This window comes from Hyperoodon ampullatus (genome assembly GCF_949752795.1).
Source record: "Hyperoodon ampullatus genome assembly, chromosome: 16".
Classification (NCBI taxonomy): domain Eukaryota; kingdom Metazoa; phylum Chordata; class Mammalia; order Artiodactyla; family Ziphiidae; genus Hyperoodon; species Hyperoodon ampullatus.
The window spans coordinates 78,214,098-78,232,470 of NC_136929.1; the positions used below are offsets into that span (position 1 = coordinate 78,214,098).

Below are 18,373 nucleotides of genomic sequence, written 5' to 3' on the forward strand. Positions count from 1 at the left end.
AACATCTGAAAAGATACTTCACCGAAGAACAGATACAGACAGCAAATAAGCACATGTTAAGATCCTTAATGTCATTAAGGAAATTAAAATGAAAACCACTATGAAATACCACAATACTCCTATCAGAAGGGCTAATATAAACACAAAATGATAAATTCAAGTGCTGGCAAGAATGGAGACTAGAACTCTCATACACAAACATCTGACAGGGTCTCATAAAGTTAGAAATAAACTTACCTTACAAGCAGCAAATTCACTTCTAGGTATTTACTCAAGAGAAAAGAAAACATACATATGTCTACACAAACATCTGCATGCAAATTCTATTCATAAAATCTCCCCAAACTGGAAATAGCCCAAATGTCCATCAATTGGTGAACATATAACATTGTGGTGTATCCATACAATGAAATGAGCAGAGCAATAAAAACTACTGATATAAGCAACAACATGATTGAATCTCAAAAGCATTGTGCTAAATGGAAAAGCCAGACACAAAAAGGCAAAATATTGTATGACTCCATTTATATGAAGTTGTGGAATAGTCAGAATTATGGAGACAGAAATTAGATCAGTAGCTGCCAAGGACCGGGTGTGGCGGAAGGAGACTGACTACATAAAGGCACAAGAGGGAACTCTGAGGGGTGATGGAAATAGTCTGCATCTTGACTGTGATGATGGTTGCATGACTGTATGTATTTATCAAAACTCATAACTGTACCTAAAAAGGGTGAATTTCTTATTGTATATGTTATATATCTCAATAACCCTACTTTAAAAAAAAAAAAAGAAAACTCAGTCCAATACATTTAAATGTTTCCTCTCCTTTCTTTCCCTCCCTCGCTTAGGACCTACAGTGGAAAAAGGGCAGGCCCTCTCTTCTGCTACTAGTTCCATTCCTCCCTTGTTAGGGTGGAGGCGGGGGGAGAGCCAGACCACATGCTGAGCACGTCACTGCAGGCCTCTGCTGAGTGTCATGTCACTGCTTCTCTGGCTTACCCTGGCAGGCATCATGTGTGGGTGTTATCAAATATTGGCTTTCTTAATGGCTGTGCGAGGGAGTTCTTCAGAAGACCCCTCAGGGGCCAACCCCACTGCACAAGTCACTATTGTGGAAGAACTGCCGTGTCTTGACTTCACACCCTCCCACCCTCCCTAGCACCACTCTGCTCTTCTGATTCTGGGGTCGCCTCAACCACTGGCCTGGCCTGGGTATTAGCACAATGGCTCAAGCCTGGGTCTCTTTGAAAGTATCCACCTGAACCCAGAAAAAATCCACATGTCTCCAAGTGAGAACATGGGCTTCTCTGCTACAATGCTCACGCTCGAGCCTGCCGTTTCTCTTCCTGATCCTCTTCACAAAGGTTCAGGAGGCACCTAAGCAGACATCCCACCTAGAATAAGATGCCAGTCTCCTTTTCTTAGAAGCACCCTCCATCTCCAGGAGCCATTCTTGTTGTTGTAGAATCCCTTATAGATGAAGGAAAAAGCCACTCTATTCCTAATAGACTAAGGACTCCAATTATTTTTCCTTCTCTTTTTACTGACCCATTAACAGGGAAAAGCTCCCAAGTCTATAGCCTAAGCAGATAATCAATGGGGAATGATATGCCAGTTTCCCTTCTTGTGAAGTGTTACATATGAAGTAAAAATAAAAGTTTACAGGTCCACTTACCCTACTTCATAAGATGCTAGGCCCTCTTTGACTAGCTGGTCATTAATACTGGTAGAAGTCATTCCAGGAGCACCAAGAAAATCGAAAAGCTCAACTAAGAGCACACTGTCTTCCAGAATTTCTGTAAAACCATTAAGACTAGTTTGGAGAAAGAAAGAAATATGTCCCAAAATATACTAAAGAGCAATTTTTAAAAACCTGAGAACTTAATTTCCTTTATTTTGCATCCATGAGGTTTCCTGCTCAATAATGTCAGTCTCTCTCTAGGGGTAAAAGTAGCATTTTTCACACATAAAAGAACTGCCAATGTTAATAAAATTTTCATTTTAGGTTATTGTGTACTGTTCCATAATGAACCAAAAGCAGCTTAAAGCTTTTAGATTCAGAAAAAACATAGTGACATATACTTATTGAAGCAGCATTCTGTTGTGTTTTTAAACTGTTTTATTGGATTCTGCCAAATTCCAGAGGACAAAAGAAATGAATGAAAGTTAATTCAGGCCAGTGCTTATTTGCGAAGTTTTACAGCTTTTATCAGAATGGCACCAAAAAACAACAACAAAAAAACAGCACAAAGTTTAAAACAACAAAACCTCAACCCAGAGCATTACGTGGAATTTTTCCCCGTCCTTCTGTTTTTAGGACAAACCATTAGGTCTATTTCTTAATCTAAACTGGGAGTTAGCTGAGGGTAAAGTTACACCTCGTGTGCCTGTTTACTTATTTATAGTACAGAGCATAGAGAACCTGCTCAATATGCATTTGAATAAACGAGAGAAATTTCTTTAGGAAACACACAGTTCTATGCACTGAGATCGGTTTATGCCTATACTTCTATACAATAGTAGCTGGCAGGTGCTAAGAGAGCGATGATGATTCCAAATAAAAAGATAAGTCATTACCAGCAGTAACATCCTGTATTACCTAGTTATAAGAATACATGTTAGAAAGCTTTTTTTCAAGAGCTTAAAAATCATTCCTCACTACTTTTTTAACGGACCAGATAAATGATCTAGACACAAAACGCTAAGCACCTCTGAGCCTCAGTGAACTCTCATCTCCTCACTTTCCATCTTCTGAGTTCACACTGCCTGTGCACAAGGTCTTTATTCCACGGGCCAGCTGCCCATGGGGCTGTGCCTTCACCCTCTTCCCTGCTCTGCTCCTAATTAAAATTTAAATGTCTCTTGCTTCGTAAGGTAACAATGTAGACTAATCTCATCACTGTGCAGGTTAATGGGGAAAGATATTTTAGGTTGGTGGGGCCTGCTGGCATTCCTTAAATCAAATTATCCAGGTTAAGATACACTACAACTTGTGTTTAGATATTATTGGTATATCAAGTAATTGAGAATGAAAAAGGGGGAGTCAAGAGAGAAACCCAGGAGTCTCGTCTTCATGGGTTAACCTCGGGAGGAGACGTTAAAGGGAGAGCTAAAAACCAACAGAGTAAAATGCCAAAAGGAAAGCTGAGAAGCAGAATTAAAGCACATTAAATAAAGTCAGCTCAAAATCAGTGGAGATTACTCAAGACTAAGAAGCCCTTAATTTACTGTTTATATCAGAGAATCCAGAAATACAAATTCTATAGACTAAGGGTACAATTTCTATCATCATATTCCTCTTCAACAGAACTGCTACGTCAGAACAATGTCTTATGTTAAAGTGAATAAATTAACACAAATATGCAATCATTTCTAGGTTATGTGGCCTTGAGCAATTGATCTTTAAGCTTCAATTCCCTCGTAAAACAGGCTAATAATCTCATGATATTTTGGGTTTACTAGATGGGAGTATGATGAAAATGAAAAAAATGGATACCGTAAAAAGTACCTTTTGAAGTCCCTTAAGTCAACCCTAAGTAAACATGCTCGTGTGTATCCTGCACTAGTACTTGTTAAGACCAACACAGGCACATTGGTCACAGCTTTGGAAAAGATCAAAATCCCAGATAATAACAGCTTTCAAATCCCCCATCCAAATCCCTTGGGGCCAGATGTTTCAGAATTCTTCAAATTGAGAAAAGCTATATAGAACATATATTGCTTATTTTGTAATACCCACAGCAATTCTGAGGCAGCAGCTCAGAAGCAAACATGACTATCCTGAAGTGGAATATATCTCACTGTAAAGGAGATCAATACAACATATAGCATTGTATCTTCATGTAAATTCAGATCAGATTTTGCCATTAAACTTGCTGGGTTACCAAACTGTGGGCTAGCGCTCAGCCTGTGTATCTCAGACCCAAACTGTTCCAAAAAAGAAGCAACTTTTTTTCAAAATATGCCGAGAGCCTATACTTAAATTCCCTCAAGTAGAATGAAACAAAAACAAAAAAAACTATTTACCAGTTATGTCCCATCTCCCCTCGCTTTCCTGCAAATTATACCTTAGCATCCATCACTCCAAGATGAGGGACGGAGACCCAGGACAAAAGCAAAGAGAAACAAGAGAAGCTAACTCCTGGCTTTAGGGCTTTCAAAGGGCCGTGCTGAGGGTGACTTGATCTTCAATGGAAATTTTTGCCTCATGTACTAATAATTTTAGGCTCTAGAGCCTGCAGAAGATATTATTCCATTGTCCCCAGTTCTCAATAAATGTTCTCTCTCACTACTCATACTGATGACACATTGAATTTATTATAAGATCTGACAAATGTTATATCATAATGTTAGTCTTATTTAAAATTATGATCATATAGCAACAAATAAAAATGGAAATAGCTTACTAATGACTGAACATGTCATAAACTTATCTTGAGTCTTTTCTTGAAATTTTTCTTTAGCTTTTTTTGACCACTGCAGTGTCCCTTTAGATGGTTCAATATAGGCCAGCTTACATTTAATTGCCTGTGTCAAACAAAATTGCACCATTAAGAAAGAAAGAAAAAAAATAATTTACAGTTATTTTAGAATTAAAATAAAGTGTTAAATGTGTACAAAACTAAACTTTGCATTTGAATTTAATACATATTTAGAAAACAAATAAAATGCCCAAAGATGTCTCTAACAGTACTTTTATAAATGCAAACAGTTGGAATCAACAGAGTATGGGATCAAGAGGTACAAGCTATGATGTATAAAATAAGCTACAAGGATATATTATACAGCACAGGGAATACGGTCAATATTTTACAATAACTATAAATGGAGTATAACTTTAAAAAATCATGACTCACTATATTGTACACTTGCAACTTATATACTGTACATCAATTAAAAAAATAAAATCTGCAATAACCTATTTTAAAAAATCCAAACCAAAAATGAAAAAAACAACAAAAAAACAGAGTATTTTGTTGAGTGAATTATTGTATACTCAGACACTGGAATAATAAGCATCCACTGAAAGAATTATGATACACTGTTAAATGAAAAATCAGGTTATAGGACTATATATAGTCTAATCCCATAATTCTTAAAAACACAGAAGATGTATCTTAGAAGTATATATATCAAAAATATTGAATAATTCTGAGTGATTCCCCCCTCATTTTACTCATCTGTATTTGCAAATTTTTCCTGTATCATTTTACCCATTTTTAAATGAAAAATACTGCTTAATAACAATTCAAATACTAGGAGTATATGAATTAGGAAATAAACCTCCTTAAACTTATCTCTGGGGAGCAGGATTCCAAGAGAAGGATAAGTTTTTTATTGATACTTATTCTTCCAGACTTCTCTCTTTCTCTGGCACACATTATATATACTTAAACATAAATGGGATCACAGTAAAATCATTTCTGTAATCAGTTTTTTTCACATAATATATCATATTCTTACTACCTTATACAGATATTTCAAAAAAACACTAAAAGCTGCAGACCAGCACGTACTTATAAAAACACAAATGTATACACGTTTATAATTAACGCTTATTTGCTAAGATACATATTATTTTTTAAACAGTAACTATAGCGACTCTTTTCTATAGCCCATGAATCAGAAATTATTTGCAGAAAAAGTGAAGTTAAAAGAACATTTCTAAGGTGAAAATAACTTCTAAAAATACTTTTATATTTGTGCTAATATTCTAACCCTATGATTTATAGTAAGTAGATTACCTTCTCTGCAGGATTCAGAAACTCATCCTTTATTTTACGCATTTCTTTAAGTGTTATTTTTGCTGTATTGCCAAAATCCACATATTTAACTTCAACTTCACGATGTCCAGGCAATCCTTCAAAAATTATGAAATTGGAAATCACAAACTTGGAAAAAAAAGAATTATCTAGCAAAATTTAGACTGATCTACGATCAACTAGATTTGAACACTTTTATGTTCAACATACAAACTTAATATTTTTTAAATGTAAAAAATATTTCTAATATGTGAACTTCACAAAATCAACCATAATGCATAACTGTTCAGACTCGGTGAATGAGAAACCAACAATTTAAAGATATCTAAAGGACAAACAAAATCAGGATTACAAAATAGCCATCATATGCTAGGTGTTATGGCCTAAAAGTTAAGAATTAGGTTTGGAGTTACACACTTAAATGACGTGTGACTCTGAGAAAGCTAATTAATATCTCTAAGATACTACCCTGAGCAAGTTACTTTTTCTCTGTAGGCCTCATTATTTCACCTGTAAAGTGGGTGTACCAATAGAATCAAATCTTATTAAGACTCTTTTTGAGGACTCACCTATTTAAAATACTCTGCAAAGAACCAAGCACAAAATAAGCACTTAATGTTTGTTAGTCAACATAGGTAATCAAACAAGGCAAAAGACTTAATGATCAAGACACAGGTTCATTCATATAATATCTAACTGTGAAATTAAAAAAAATTATCTGGGGATATCATGAAAAATGAGCAGAAAGAGACCTCTATGTGAAACTAGTTTTCGTATTTTAAAGGATACCAAAGAAACCTCTGGAAGGTTTGAACACATCGAAGTTTGAATAAAGATCTATCATAAAGTGACCTTTTTGTAAATACTCAGAATATGAAATACGACTGACTTTAGTCCCCTAAGCACACGTATGTACAATGCTACAAAACTTGTTTCCATTACTTTCAAATTTAAAAACTAATACAGGGCTTCCTTGGTGGCGCAGTGGTTGAGAGTCCGCCTGCCGATGCAGGGGACACGGGTTCGTGCCCCAGTCCGGGAAGATCCCACATGCCACGGAGCGGCTGGGCCCGTGAGCCATGGCTGCTGAGCCTGCGCGTCCAGAGCCTGTGCTCCGCAACGGGAGAGGCCACAACAGTGAGAGGCCCGAGTACCGCAAAAAAAAAAAAAAAAAAACTAATACAGTACATATAATTTCAAAATGGAAAAAGTTTGGGCATTCTCTGCCCCTTGGTAGAAGTGAAAGCAGATGGAACAACACTGGCACCGCTCAAGATGGCACTCAAGCAGCTCAGGTACCTGAGAAGACGTGTGTACCCTAAGAGTAAGGTAAAGAGGTGAGGGGACCTTGCCCTGTTTCCACTGGAATCTTCATGCAAGAAAGATAATCTCAAGTGTAACGACACCATTAGATTCTTACCATTCCTCAAGTCCCTGAATGCAGATGCGGTTTTAAACAAAAACAAACAAATGGATATGGGATGGGACTTAAAGAACAGTTTTCCCCAAATTATCAATCATGTGTGAGTAGAATCGGGAGACATGGAAGGTCTCAAAATTTCCCTTCCATTTATTCTCTCTGATGAAAATGCTCTACCAAAATATGGGAGTAAACCAAAAAGGTAAATGGGATCCAGAAAACAAGCAATCCAATTTAGGAAAACAAGTGAAATAAACTCCCAGAATAACAAGCCTAGGGGACAAGCAGTCTAATTGGAGCAGATAATAGGATGTTTTCACTGTTATGAAAAAAAAAAAAAAATCAAACCAGCATTATCTGAAAAGTCTAATCATGTGGAAAATTGTTTTAAACTATTAGGAAAATGTAGCCATAGATTACTGGGTTGGCCAAAAAGTTCTTTCAGTTTTTAAAGTAAAAATAAAAGACACATTTTTCATTTTCACCAAGCACTTCATTGAACAACATAACATATTCACCCTTGTTGTTCCACTACCTTCTGCCATTTTTCAGGCAACTTCATAATTTGATCTTCCCAAAACTTTTTATCTTTTTGAGCAAAGAACTGTTCCAGGTGCCTTTTACAGTCTTCCAGGAGATGGAAATTTTTTCCATTAAGAGAATTTTGTGAAGACCGAAATAAATGGAAATCCGAAGGTGCAATGTCTGGTGAATACAGCGGATGAATCAGAACTTCCCAGCCAAGCTGTAACCGTTTTTGCCTGGTCATCAAAGAAACATGCGGTCTTGTATTATCCTGATGGAAGATTATGTGTTTTCTGTTGACTAATTCTGGACGCTTTTCGTCGAGTGCTGCTTTCAGTTGTTCTAATTGCGAGCAGTACTTGTTGGAATTAATCTTTTGGTTTTCCGGAAGGAGCTCACGATAGAGGACTCCCTTCCAATCCCACTATATACGCGACATCACCTTCTTTGGATGAAGACTGGCCTTTGGTGTGGTTGGTGGTGGTTCATTTCGCTTGCCCCACGATCTCTTCTGTTCCACATTACTGTACAGTATCCACTTTTCATCCTCTGTCACAATTTGTTTTAAAAATGGAATGTTTTTGTTACGTTTCAGTGGAGAATTGCATGCAGAAATACAGTCAAGAAGGTTTTTTTCGCTTAACTTATGTGGAACCCAAACATCAAAGTGATGAACATAACCAAGCTGGTGCAAATGATTTTCAACCCTTGATTTGGATGTTTTGAGTATGTCAGCTACTCAAAAGCATCTCCAGCATGGTATAACGTTGACTGTTCTCAATTAATGTCTCTATTTGATCGTTATCAACTTCAACTGGTCTACCTGACAGTGAAGCATCATCCAGCGAGAAATCTCCAGCATGAAACTTCGCACACCACTTTTGACACGTTCTATCAGTCACTGCACCTTCTCCATACACTGCACAAATCTTTTTTTGCGTTTCAGTTGCGTTTTTACCTTTCTTGAAATAATAAAGCATAATATGCCGAAAATGTTGTTTTCTCTTCCATCTTCAAAATTAAAATAGCTACACAAATTTCACCAATTTTGATAAGTTTTTTTTAATGCATGCTGATATGACAGCTGTCACAATACAATCTAACAAAATTGTTTCGAATGAACTTAAAGACAACTAAGTGCTATGAGAGCCATCTTACGGGAAAAACAAATAAACCTTTTGGCCAACCCAATAACAGAAAATAAAGTGAAACATTGATGCAACTACTAACTCAGAATTAAAGTATACTTTATGGAGTAGCACTGAAAATACTTGCATAGAATAAGAATATAACTAAACATTGTGACATACCGAGAACTCTGTGGGGGGAGAGAGGGGACAAAGGAGCTACAAGAGATTCAAACTTCATCCAACATAATGAATACCTGAGACCGAAGCGCCTACAAAGTGTGACATATTATTTAGAAGACACAACACAGATACATGACAAAAAGTATTTGCCTTTTTGGAGGAGAGTGGAGTATGTGTCATTTACCACTATATAACTGTTTAAATAAGGCAAATGTTAGAAAACAAAAAAAAAATGGTGAAGTCCTAGTCAAATCGAATGAAATCTAAGGAGCCAGAGGTTCATCTATCAACACTATTGCTAGCTTTCTAAAGAGCAAAACTGTAAGATCAAATAATATCACTTCCATGATTTAATTTGTACTGACTCAAATGGTATCAATTTTTAAGCATAACACTTCCCTGAGGAAATAGTGTGCAATTTCCTACCAATAACTTTTGCTCGGTACCAAACTCCATCTTCAAATTTAGCTATACAGGCTTGATCTTGAACTGGACAGAGGATTTCCAGATTTTCTGCATCTTCATTTTTATAGAATTCCTTAATTGCCTTTAATAGAAATAAAAAATCCAGGCTCTCTGTCTAAGAAACAGAGTTAAAGCAGGGATCAAAGCACTGTAGTTTCATAGAAACTTAAAATTTAAGTTGCATGTTTACAGGCACTGCTCATAAAATTATGAAATATTAGAATTGAATTAGATATAAACTGTCATGTAATTTATATCTGAAGTATTTTGTTACAGAAGTAGTATACAAAATTAGCATATATAAACATAACAAAATTTTTTAAAAATCACATTTTTTCCAGATATCTAAAATGTATATGCTTCTAGGTATTTCGTTTTTTTTTTTTTTTTTGGCTGCACTGTGCAGCTTGCAGGATCTTAGTTGCCCAATCAGAGACTGAACCCAGGCCCACAGCAGTGAAAGCGCTGAGTCCTAATCACTGGACCACCAGGGAACTCCCGCTCCTGGATCTTTTTCTAAGCACACTTTCCATACTTCTGTATGTACCAAAAATGAGACCATATCATACATATAATTCAATAATCTGCATTTTTCTAGCCATTCTCACATTTTCTGCTTCAGTAAGTGCTCCTACTAGTACTTCTAGACCATATTAGATTTCCCTAACTGACCAAACCCAGTATCCAATCTAAGACTGCATGCTATATTTGGTTATCTCAATAAGTCTTATAATTTAGTGTAGTGTTCTTTTTAAAATGACCCTGTCTTGCTAAAGACAGTGTGCTATTTTTCTGCAGAATGCCCCATCTTCTGGATTTATGTGGTTATGTTTTCATCCTGTTATTTATCTTGTTCCTCCATTGAGTAGGGCCTATCCCTGGAATTTCTCCCAAACTGATAGTTATATCTACAAGTTTGATGGATTCAAGCCAAGCCTTTTGGCTAGAATACATCAAGTTGCAACACATCAAGACACAATATTACTGACTCACTAATGATATGCTAAGACTCACCTACGGAAAGGGCTTGTGATTCTCATCCCTTCATTATACAGTTACGTCTTTCCCTTGTGGTCACCAGGTAATTCATGTAGTACTACTTTGGCATTGTATGAATGTCCAATTTCCCATCAGCCATCCATCTAATGGTTTTAATGTGAATTGATAAATCTTCTTTAAATCAATCATTTCAGTAGAGTTTGTGAAATGACTACATAATTGAATAGAGCTTTATCTTATTAAATGGGACTATTTGGTTACTTTAAAACATAGTTCCTGATGTTCTTATACTACTTAAAACACAGCTCCTAAAACAAAACCAAGGATAAATGTTTATTTTTCCAAATACCAATTCTTAAGATGAAAAATATTTTAAAATCCATCTCAGGGCTTCCCTGGTGGCGCAGTGGTTGAGAGTCTGCCTGCCGATGCAGGGGACACAGGTTCGTGCCCCGGTCCGGGAAGATCCCACATGCCGCAGAGCAGTTAGGCCCGCGAGCCATGGCCACTGAGCCTGTGCGTCCGGAGCCTGTGCTCCACAATGGGAGAGGCCACAACAGTGAGAGGCCCGCATACAACAACAACAACAACAACAACAAAAATCCATCTCAAATGGTCAAAAAATGAAGTTTTTCTGTTTTGTGGGTATAATAATGCAAGTGGAAAATTTCTGAATCTTTTGTTATTTCATATAAATTATTTTCACAACACTTTAAATCTTTCTTTTTTTTTCCCCAGTACATTGTTGTAATTGTTCTATTTTATTGTTGGTTATTATTGTTAATTCTTGCTGTGCCTAATTTATAAATTAAACTGTATCTTAGGTATACATGTATAGGAAAAAACATCATATATACAGGGTTCAGTACTGTCCACAGTTTCAGGTGTCCACTGGGAGTCTTGTATCCCCTGCAGACAAGGGGGGACTACTATATGTGATGGAGGAAATGGATGGAGGTCTGGATGCACAGACTGTAAACCTTTATTTCTAAGTAGGTATTACTCATATTCTTCCATTAACAGATCACCCAAATGGAACACTGGAAAATTCAACAGAGAAATGACATCAGCAAAACAACAGACTCTGAAGCTCCAAGCTCTTGTTTCCCCATAGAAACACTGAAAAAATGAGAAACCATCGAACCAACTTTGTTAGAGCTCTGGGAAATACTTAAAGGCTTACAGCACCCAAGCAAACACCCAAGCAAGCTTTCAACATTCAAGGAAATCAACATAAACATTTGCTGAACACAAGCTAAAAGAACAGAGAGACTTCAGTGATCACATACTAGGAATAGCACTTATAAGAATAGTTTGAAAAAGTCTTAAAATAAACCAACTACTAGTCTTCAACAATTTTTAAAAATCCAGGATGTATGTGTGGGGTGATCTGATTTTCAGAGTTATATAACAGTCAATGCCCAATTTTCAACAAGAAATCAGAAGGCATACTAAGAAACAGGAAAACATGGCTCATTCCAAGGAACAAAATAAACAGACAGAAATCAGCCCTTAGGAAGCCCAGATAGTGGGTTTACTAGACAAAGACTTTAGAACAACTGTCTTAAATATGCTCAAAGAGCTAAAGGAAAACATGGACAAAGAACCACAGAAAACCAGGAAAACAATAAAGGATCAAAATGAAAGTATCAACAAAGAGACAGTAATTATAAAAAGGAATCAAATTCTGGAGCTGAAAAGTACAATAACTGAAACAAAAAATACTCTGGAGGGGTTCAATAGCAGATTTGAGCAGGCATAAGAGTCAGTGAACTTGAATATAGGACAACTGAAATAGTGAGGAGCAGAAAGAAAAAAGAATTAAGTGAACAGAGACCAAAGTGTTTGTGAGATATCATTAATCACACCAATATATGTATTATGAGAGTCCCAGAAAGAGAAGAGAGAAAAGAGCAGAAAGAGTATTTGAAGAAATAATGACTGAAAACTTCCCAAATTTGATGAAATACACAAATCTACAAATCCAAGCAGTTCAATGTTATGGGTTGATTTATGTCTCCTCCAGAAAGATATGTTGGATTTGTAATCCCCAGAACCTCAAAACATGACCTTATTTGGAGATAGGGTATTTATCAAGTTAAAATGAGGTCGTTAAAGTGGGCCTTAATCCAATGTGATTTGTGTCCTTATTAAAAGGGGTAAATTTGGGCACAAAGACACATACACAGGAGAATGCATGTAAAGATGAAGGCAGAAACTGGAGTGAGGCAGAAGCCACTAAACACCAAATTTTCCAGCTAACTACCAGAAGCTAGGGAAAAAGGCATGAAATAGATTCTCACTCACAACCTTCAGAAGGAACCAACACTACTAACAACTTGATCTCACACTTCTAGACTCCAGAATTGTGAGACAATAAATGTATGTTGTTTAAGCCACTTAACTTGTGGAACTTTCTCATGGCACCCCTAGGAAATGAATACAGATTTTGGAATGGGAAAGTAGGGTGCTGTTGTAATAAATACCTAACATATGGGAGAAACTTTGAAATTGGGTAATGAATAGAAAGAAAAGGAAGAATTATGCGGTACTTGAATGATAACCAGATTGCTTTGGAAAGATTACTGGCAGAAATATGGATGTTAAAGGTGCTTCTGGTGAGATTTCAGACAGAAATGAGGAATATGATACTGAAAACTGGAGGAAAGGCAATCCTTGTTACACAGTGGTAGAGAACTTGGCTGAATTATGTTCTGTTGGGTGAAAAGTTGAACTTGGATATTTAGGTGAGGAGATTGCTAAGCAAAGTGTCAAAGTGCCAGCCAGGTTTCTCCTTGTTGCTTATAATAAAATGTGAGAGGACAGACATAAATTGAAGAATAAATTGTTAAAACAAAAAGGAAGCAGAATCTGAAGATTTACAAAATTCTCAGCCTATCTGTATTTCAAAAAATGAGAAAGCAAGCTCTGGAGAGAACACCAAGGGCATGGCTGGACAGTGTCTGCTCAAGAGATTATGGGTGTATGACTTGTGGATCTAATCATTCATCGCAGCAGAAAAAATGCCAGCGTGAACTGAAGGGGACAGGGGTGAGAGGAAATGAAGGGGGGCCGGTGGGCTTGTGGGATTCTATAGGCAGGAAGTGAGCTGACAGAGCTATTCAGTTATGAACGTATGTTTCAAGAAAAGTGAAGACTGATCCTGAAGGAGATTCAGAGGCTAGTGTGTCTGCAACTGCTACTCAGGCCCAGAGGGCACAGACCTGAGAGGCGGGGTTGGTTCCTCCTCTGTTCCAGGGATGGGGCCTCCTCCTGGGTTCCAGAGGGTTAGGATAAATCCTCAATTCCAATGGGTAAGGTTGCTGCCATGACTAAGGGGTAGGGCCACCACCCTAGTGGGACTGGAGGACAGAGCATCCAGCCAATGAGGATTATTCTCAAGCCATAAGAATCTAATGGAATTTTCCCTGCTAGGTTTTAGACTTACTGTCTGGTCTCACACATTCAGAGACAGAGAGGACTTCTGCCTCAGCTTGAGTTAAACAATTCTTACCTATACCTGCTTCAGATAATCAGGGATTTAGTGATTTTATATGAGATTCTGGATTCAGATTTGATGCTAGAATGATTAAGATTTTTTGGAATGTTGGGATGGGGTTACTGCATGTGGGGAGGAAATTTTTTTTTTTTTTTTTAGTACGTGGGCCTCTCACCGTTGCGGCCTCTCCTGTTGCAGAGCACAGGCTCCGGACACGCAGGCTCAGCGGCCATGGTTCACGGGCCCAGCCGCTCCGCAGCATGTGGGATCTTCCCGGACCGGGGCGCGAACCCGTGTCCCCTGCATCGGCAGGCGGACTCTCAACCACTGCGCCACCAGGGAAGCCCGGGAGGAAATTTTTGATACAGCAGAAAGTGGACTGCTTATGGGTTGAATTGTGTTTTCTCCCCAAAATATGTTGAACTTCTAACCCCCTGGTACGTCAACATGTGTCCTTATTTGGAGATAGGGTTTTACCTTGATAGGTATTATCAAGTTAAAGTCTTAGGCTGGACCTAATTCAACATGACTGTTGTCTGTATTAAAAAATTGAGGAGACTTCCGGGGAAGATGGTGGAAGAGTACGACACGCAGATCACCTTCCTCCCCACAGATACACCAGAAATACAGCTACACGTGGAACAACTCCTACAGAACACCTACTGAATGCTGGCAGAAGACCTCAGACCTCCCAAAAGGCAAGAAACTCCCCACGTCCCTGGGTAGGGCAAAGCGGAGAGATTCCCACACAGAGGATCGGTGCCGACCAGCACTCACCAGCCCGAGAGGCTTGTCTGCTCGCCCGCCAGGGCGGGCGACGCTGGGAGCTGAGGCGCGGGCTTCGGTCAGAGCACAGGGAGAGGACTGGGGCTGGCGGCGTGAACACAGTCTGAAGGGGCTAATGCGCCACAGTTAGCCGGGAGGGAGTCCGGGAAAAAGTCTGGAGCTGCCGAAGAGGCAAGAGACTTTTCCTTCCCTCTTTGTTTCCTGGTGCGTGAGGAGAGGGGATTCAGAGCGCTGCTTAAAGGAGCTCCAGAGACGGGCGCGAGGCGCGGCTGAAAGCGCGGACCCCAGAGACGGACGTGGGACGCTGGGGCTGCTGCCGCCGCCGCCACGAGGCCTGTGTGCGAGCGCAGGTCACTGTCCACGCCCCCCTTCCGGGGAGCCTGTGCGGCCCGTCACTGCCGGGGTCCCGGGATCCAGGGACAGCTTCCCCGGGAGAGCGCACGGCGCGCCTCGGGCTGCTGCTACGTCACGCCGGCCTCTGCCGCCGCACGCTCGCCACACACTCCGTGCCCCTCCCTCACCCCAGCCTGAGTGAGCCAGAGCCCCCGAAGCGGCTGCTCCTTTAACCCTGTCCTGTCTGAGTGAAGAACAGACGCCCTCCAGCGACCTACATGGAGAGGCGGGGCCAAATCCAAAGCTGAGACCCGGGAGCTGTGAGAACAAAGAAGAGAAAGGGAAATCTCTCCCAGCAGCCTCAGAAGCAGTGGATTAAAGCTCCACAATCAACTTGATGTACCCTGCATCTGTGGAATACATGAATAGACAATGAATCATCCCAAATTGAGGAGCCAGTAGTCAGTGCTGTGCCTCTGAGGTGGGAGAGCCAACTTCAGGACACTGGTCCACAAGAGACCTCTCAGCTCCACATAATATCAAATGGTGAAAATCTTCCAGAGATCTCCATCTCAACACCAGCACCCAGCTTCACTCAACGACCAGCAAGCTACAGTGCTGGACACCCTATGCCAAACAACTAGCAAGACAGGAACACAACACCACCCATTAGCAGAAAGGCTGCCTAAAATCATAAAAAGTCCACAGACATCCCAAAACACACCACCAGATGTGGACCTGCCCACCAGAAAGACAAGATCCAGCCTCATCCACCAGAACACAGGCACTAGTCCCCTCCACCAGGAAGCCTACACAACCCACTGAACCAACATTAGCCACTGGGGACAGGTACCAAAAACAACGGGAACTATGAACCTGCAGCCTGCAAAAAGGAGACGCCAAACACAGTAAGATAAGCAAAATGAGAAGACAGAAAAACACACAGCAGGAGAAGGAGCAAGATAAAAACCCACCAGACCTAACAAATGAAGAGGAAATAGGCACTCTACCTGAAAAAGAATTCAGAATAATGATAGTAAAGATGATCCAAAATCTTGGACACAGAATAGACAAAATGCAAGAAACAGTTAACAAGGACCTAGAAGAACTAAAGAGGAATCAAGCAACAATTAGAAACACAATAAATGAAATTAAAAATACTCTAGATGGAATCAATAGCAGAATAACTGAGGCAGAAGAACGGATAAGTGACGTGCAAGATAAAATAGTGGAAATGACTACTGCAGAGCAGAAGAAAGAAAAAAGAATGAAAAGAACTGAGGACAGTCTCAGAGACCTCTGGGACAACATTAAACGCACCAACATTCGAATTATAGGGGTTCCAGAAGAAGAAGAGAAAAAGAAAGGGACTGAGAAAATATTTGAAAAGATTATAGTTGAAAACTTCCTTAATATGGGAAAGGAAATAGTCAGTCAAGTCCAGGAGGCACAGAGAGTCCCATACAGGATAAATCCAAGGAGAAATACGCCAAGACACATATTAATCAAACTGTCAAAAATTAAATACAAAGAAAACACATTAAAAGCAGCAAGGGAAAAACAACAAATAATACACAAGGGAATCCCCATAAGGTTAACAGCTGATCTTTCAGCAGAAACTCTACAAGCCAGAAGGAACTGGCAGGACATATTTAAAGTGATGAAGGAGAAAAACCTGCAACCAAGATTACTCTACCCAGCAAGGATCTCATTCAGATTTGATGGAGAAATTAAAACGTTTACAGACAAGCAAAAGCTGAGAGAGTTCAGCACCACCAAACCAGCTTTACAACAAATGCTAAAGGAATTTCTCTAGGCAAGAAACACAACAGAAGGAAAAGACCTACAATAATGAACCCAAAACAATTAAGAAAATGGGAATAGGAACATACATATCGATAATTACCTTAAATGTAAATGGACTAAATGCTCCCACCAAAAGACACAGATTAGCTGAATGGGTACAAAAACAAGACCCATATATATGCTGTCTACAAGAGACCCACTTCAGACCTAGAGACACATACAGACTGAAAGTAAGGGGATGGAAAAAGATATTCCATGCAAATGGAAACCAAAAGAAAGCTGGAGTAGCAATTCTCATATCAGACAAAATAGACTTTAAAATAAAGACTACTAGAAGAGACAAAGAAGGACACCACATAATGATCAAGGGATCGATCCAAGAAGAAGATATAACAATTGTAAATATTTATGCACCCAACATAGGAGCACCTCAATACATAAGGCAAATACTAACAGCCATAAAAGGGGAAATCGACAGTAACACATTCATAGTAGGGGACTTTAACACCCCACTTTCACCAATGGACAGATCATCCAAAATGAAAATAAATAAGGAAACACAATCTTTAAATGATACATTAAACAAGATGGACTTAATTGATATTTATAGGACATTCCATCCAAAAACAACAGAATACACATTTTTCTCAAGTGCTCATGGAACATTCTCCAGGATAGATCATATCTTGGGTCACAAAGCAAGCCCTGGTAAGCTTAAGAAAACTGAAATTGTATCAAGTATCTTTTCCGACCACAATGCTATGAGACTAGATATCAATTATAGGAAAAGATCTGTAAAAACTACAAACACATGGAGGCTAAACAATACACTACTTAATAACAAAGTGATCACTGAAGAAATCAAAGAGGAAATAAAAAAATACCTAGAAACAAATGACAATGGAGACACGACGACCCAAAACCTATGGGATGCAGCAAAAGCAGTTCTAAGAGGGAAGTTTATAGCAATACAATCCCACCTTAAGAAACAGGAAACATCTCGAATAAACAACCTAACCCTGCACCTAAAGCAATTAGAGAAAGAAGAACAAAAACACCCCAAAGTTAGCAGAAGGAAAGAAATCATAAAAATCAGATCAGAAATAAATGAAAAAGAAATGAAGGAAACGATAGCAAAGATCAATAAAACTGCAAGCTGGTTCTTTGAGAAGATAAACAAAATTGACAAACCATTAGCCAGACTCATCAAGAAAAAAAGGAAGAAGACTCAAATCAATAGAATTAGAAATGAAAAAGGACAAGTAACAACTGACACTGCAGAAATACAAAAGATCATGAGAGATTACTACAAGCAACTCTATGCCAATAAAACGGACAACCTGGAAGAAATGGCCAAATCCTTAGAAAAGCACAACCTTCTGACACTGAACCAGGAAGAAATAGAAAATATGAACAGACCAATCACAAGCACTGAAATTGAAAGTGTGATAAAAAATCTTCCAACAAA

General features: G+C 38.8%; 1 protein-coding gene across 1 annotated transcript in view; it reads right to left on the reverse strand.

Moving 5' to 3' along the window:
• RNF17 (ring finger protein 17) overlaps positions 1-18,373 on the reverse strand; it is a gene marked incomplete at both ends in the record, with an annotated part of 128,752 nt that overhangs the window by 48,843 nt on the left and 61,536 nt on the right. The window contains 4 exons of the mRNA XM_079721645.1: positions 1,676-1,796; positions 4,407-4,527; positions 5,745-5,860; positions 9,444-9,597. Of these exons, the coding sequence (XP_079577771.1) occupies positions 1,676-1,796; positions 4,407-4,527; positions 5,745-5,860; positions 9,444-9,597 (512 nt within the window). The remainder of the gene's footprint in view (positions 1-1,675; positions 1,797-4,406; positions 4,528-5,744; positions 5,861-9,443; positions 9,598-18,373) is intronic.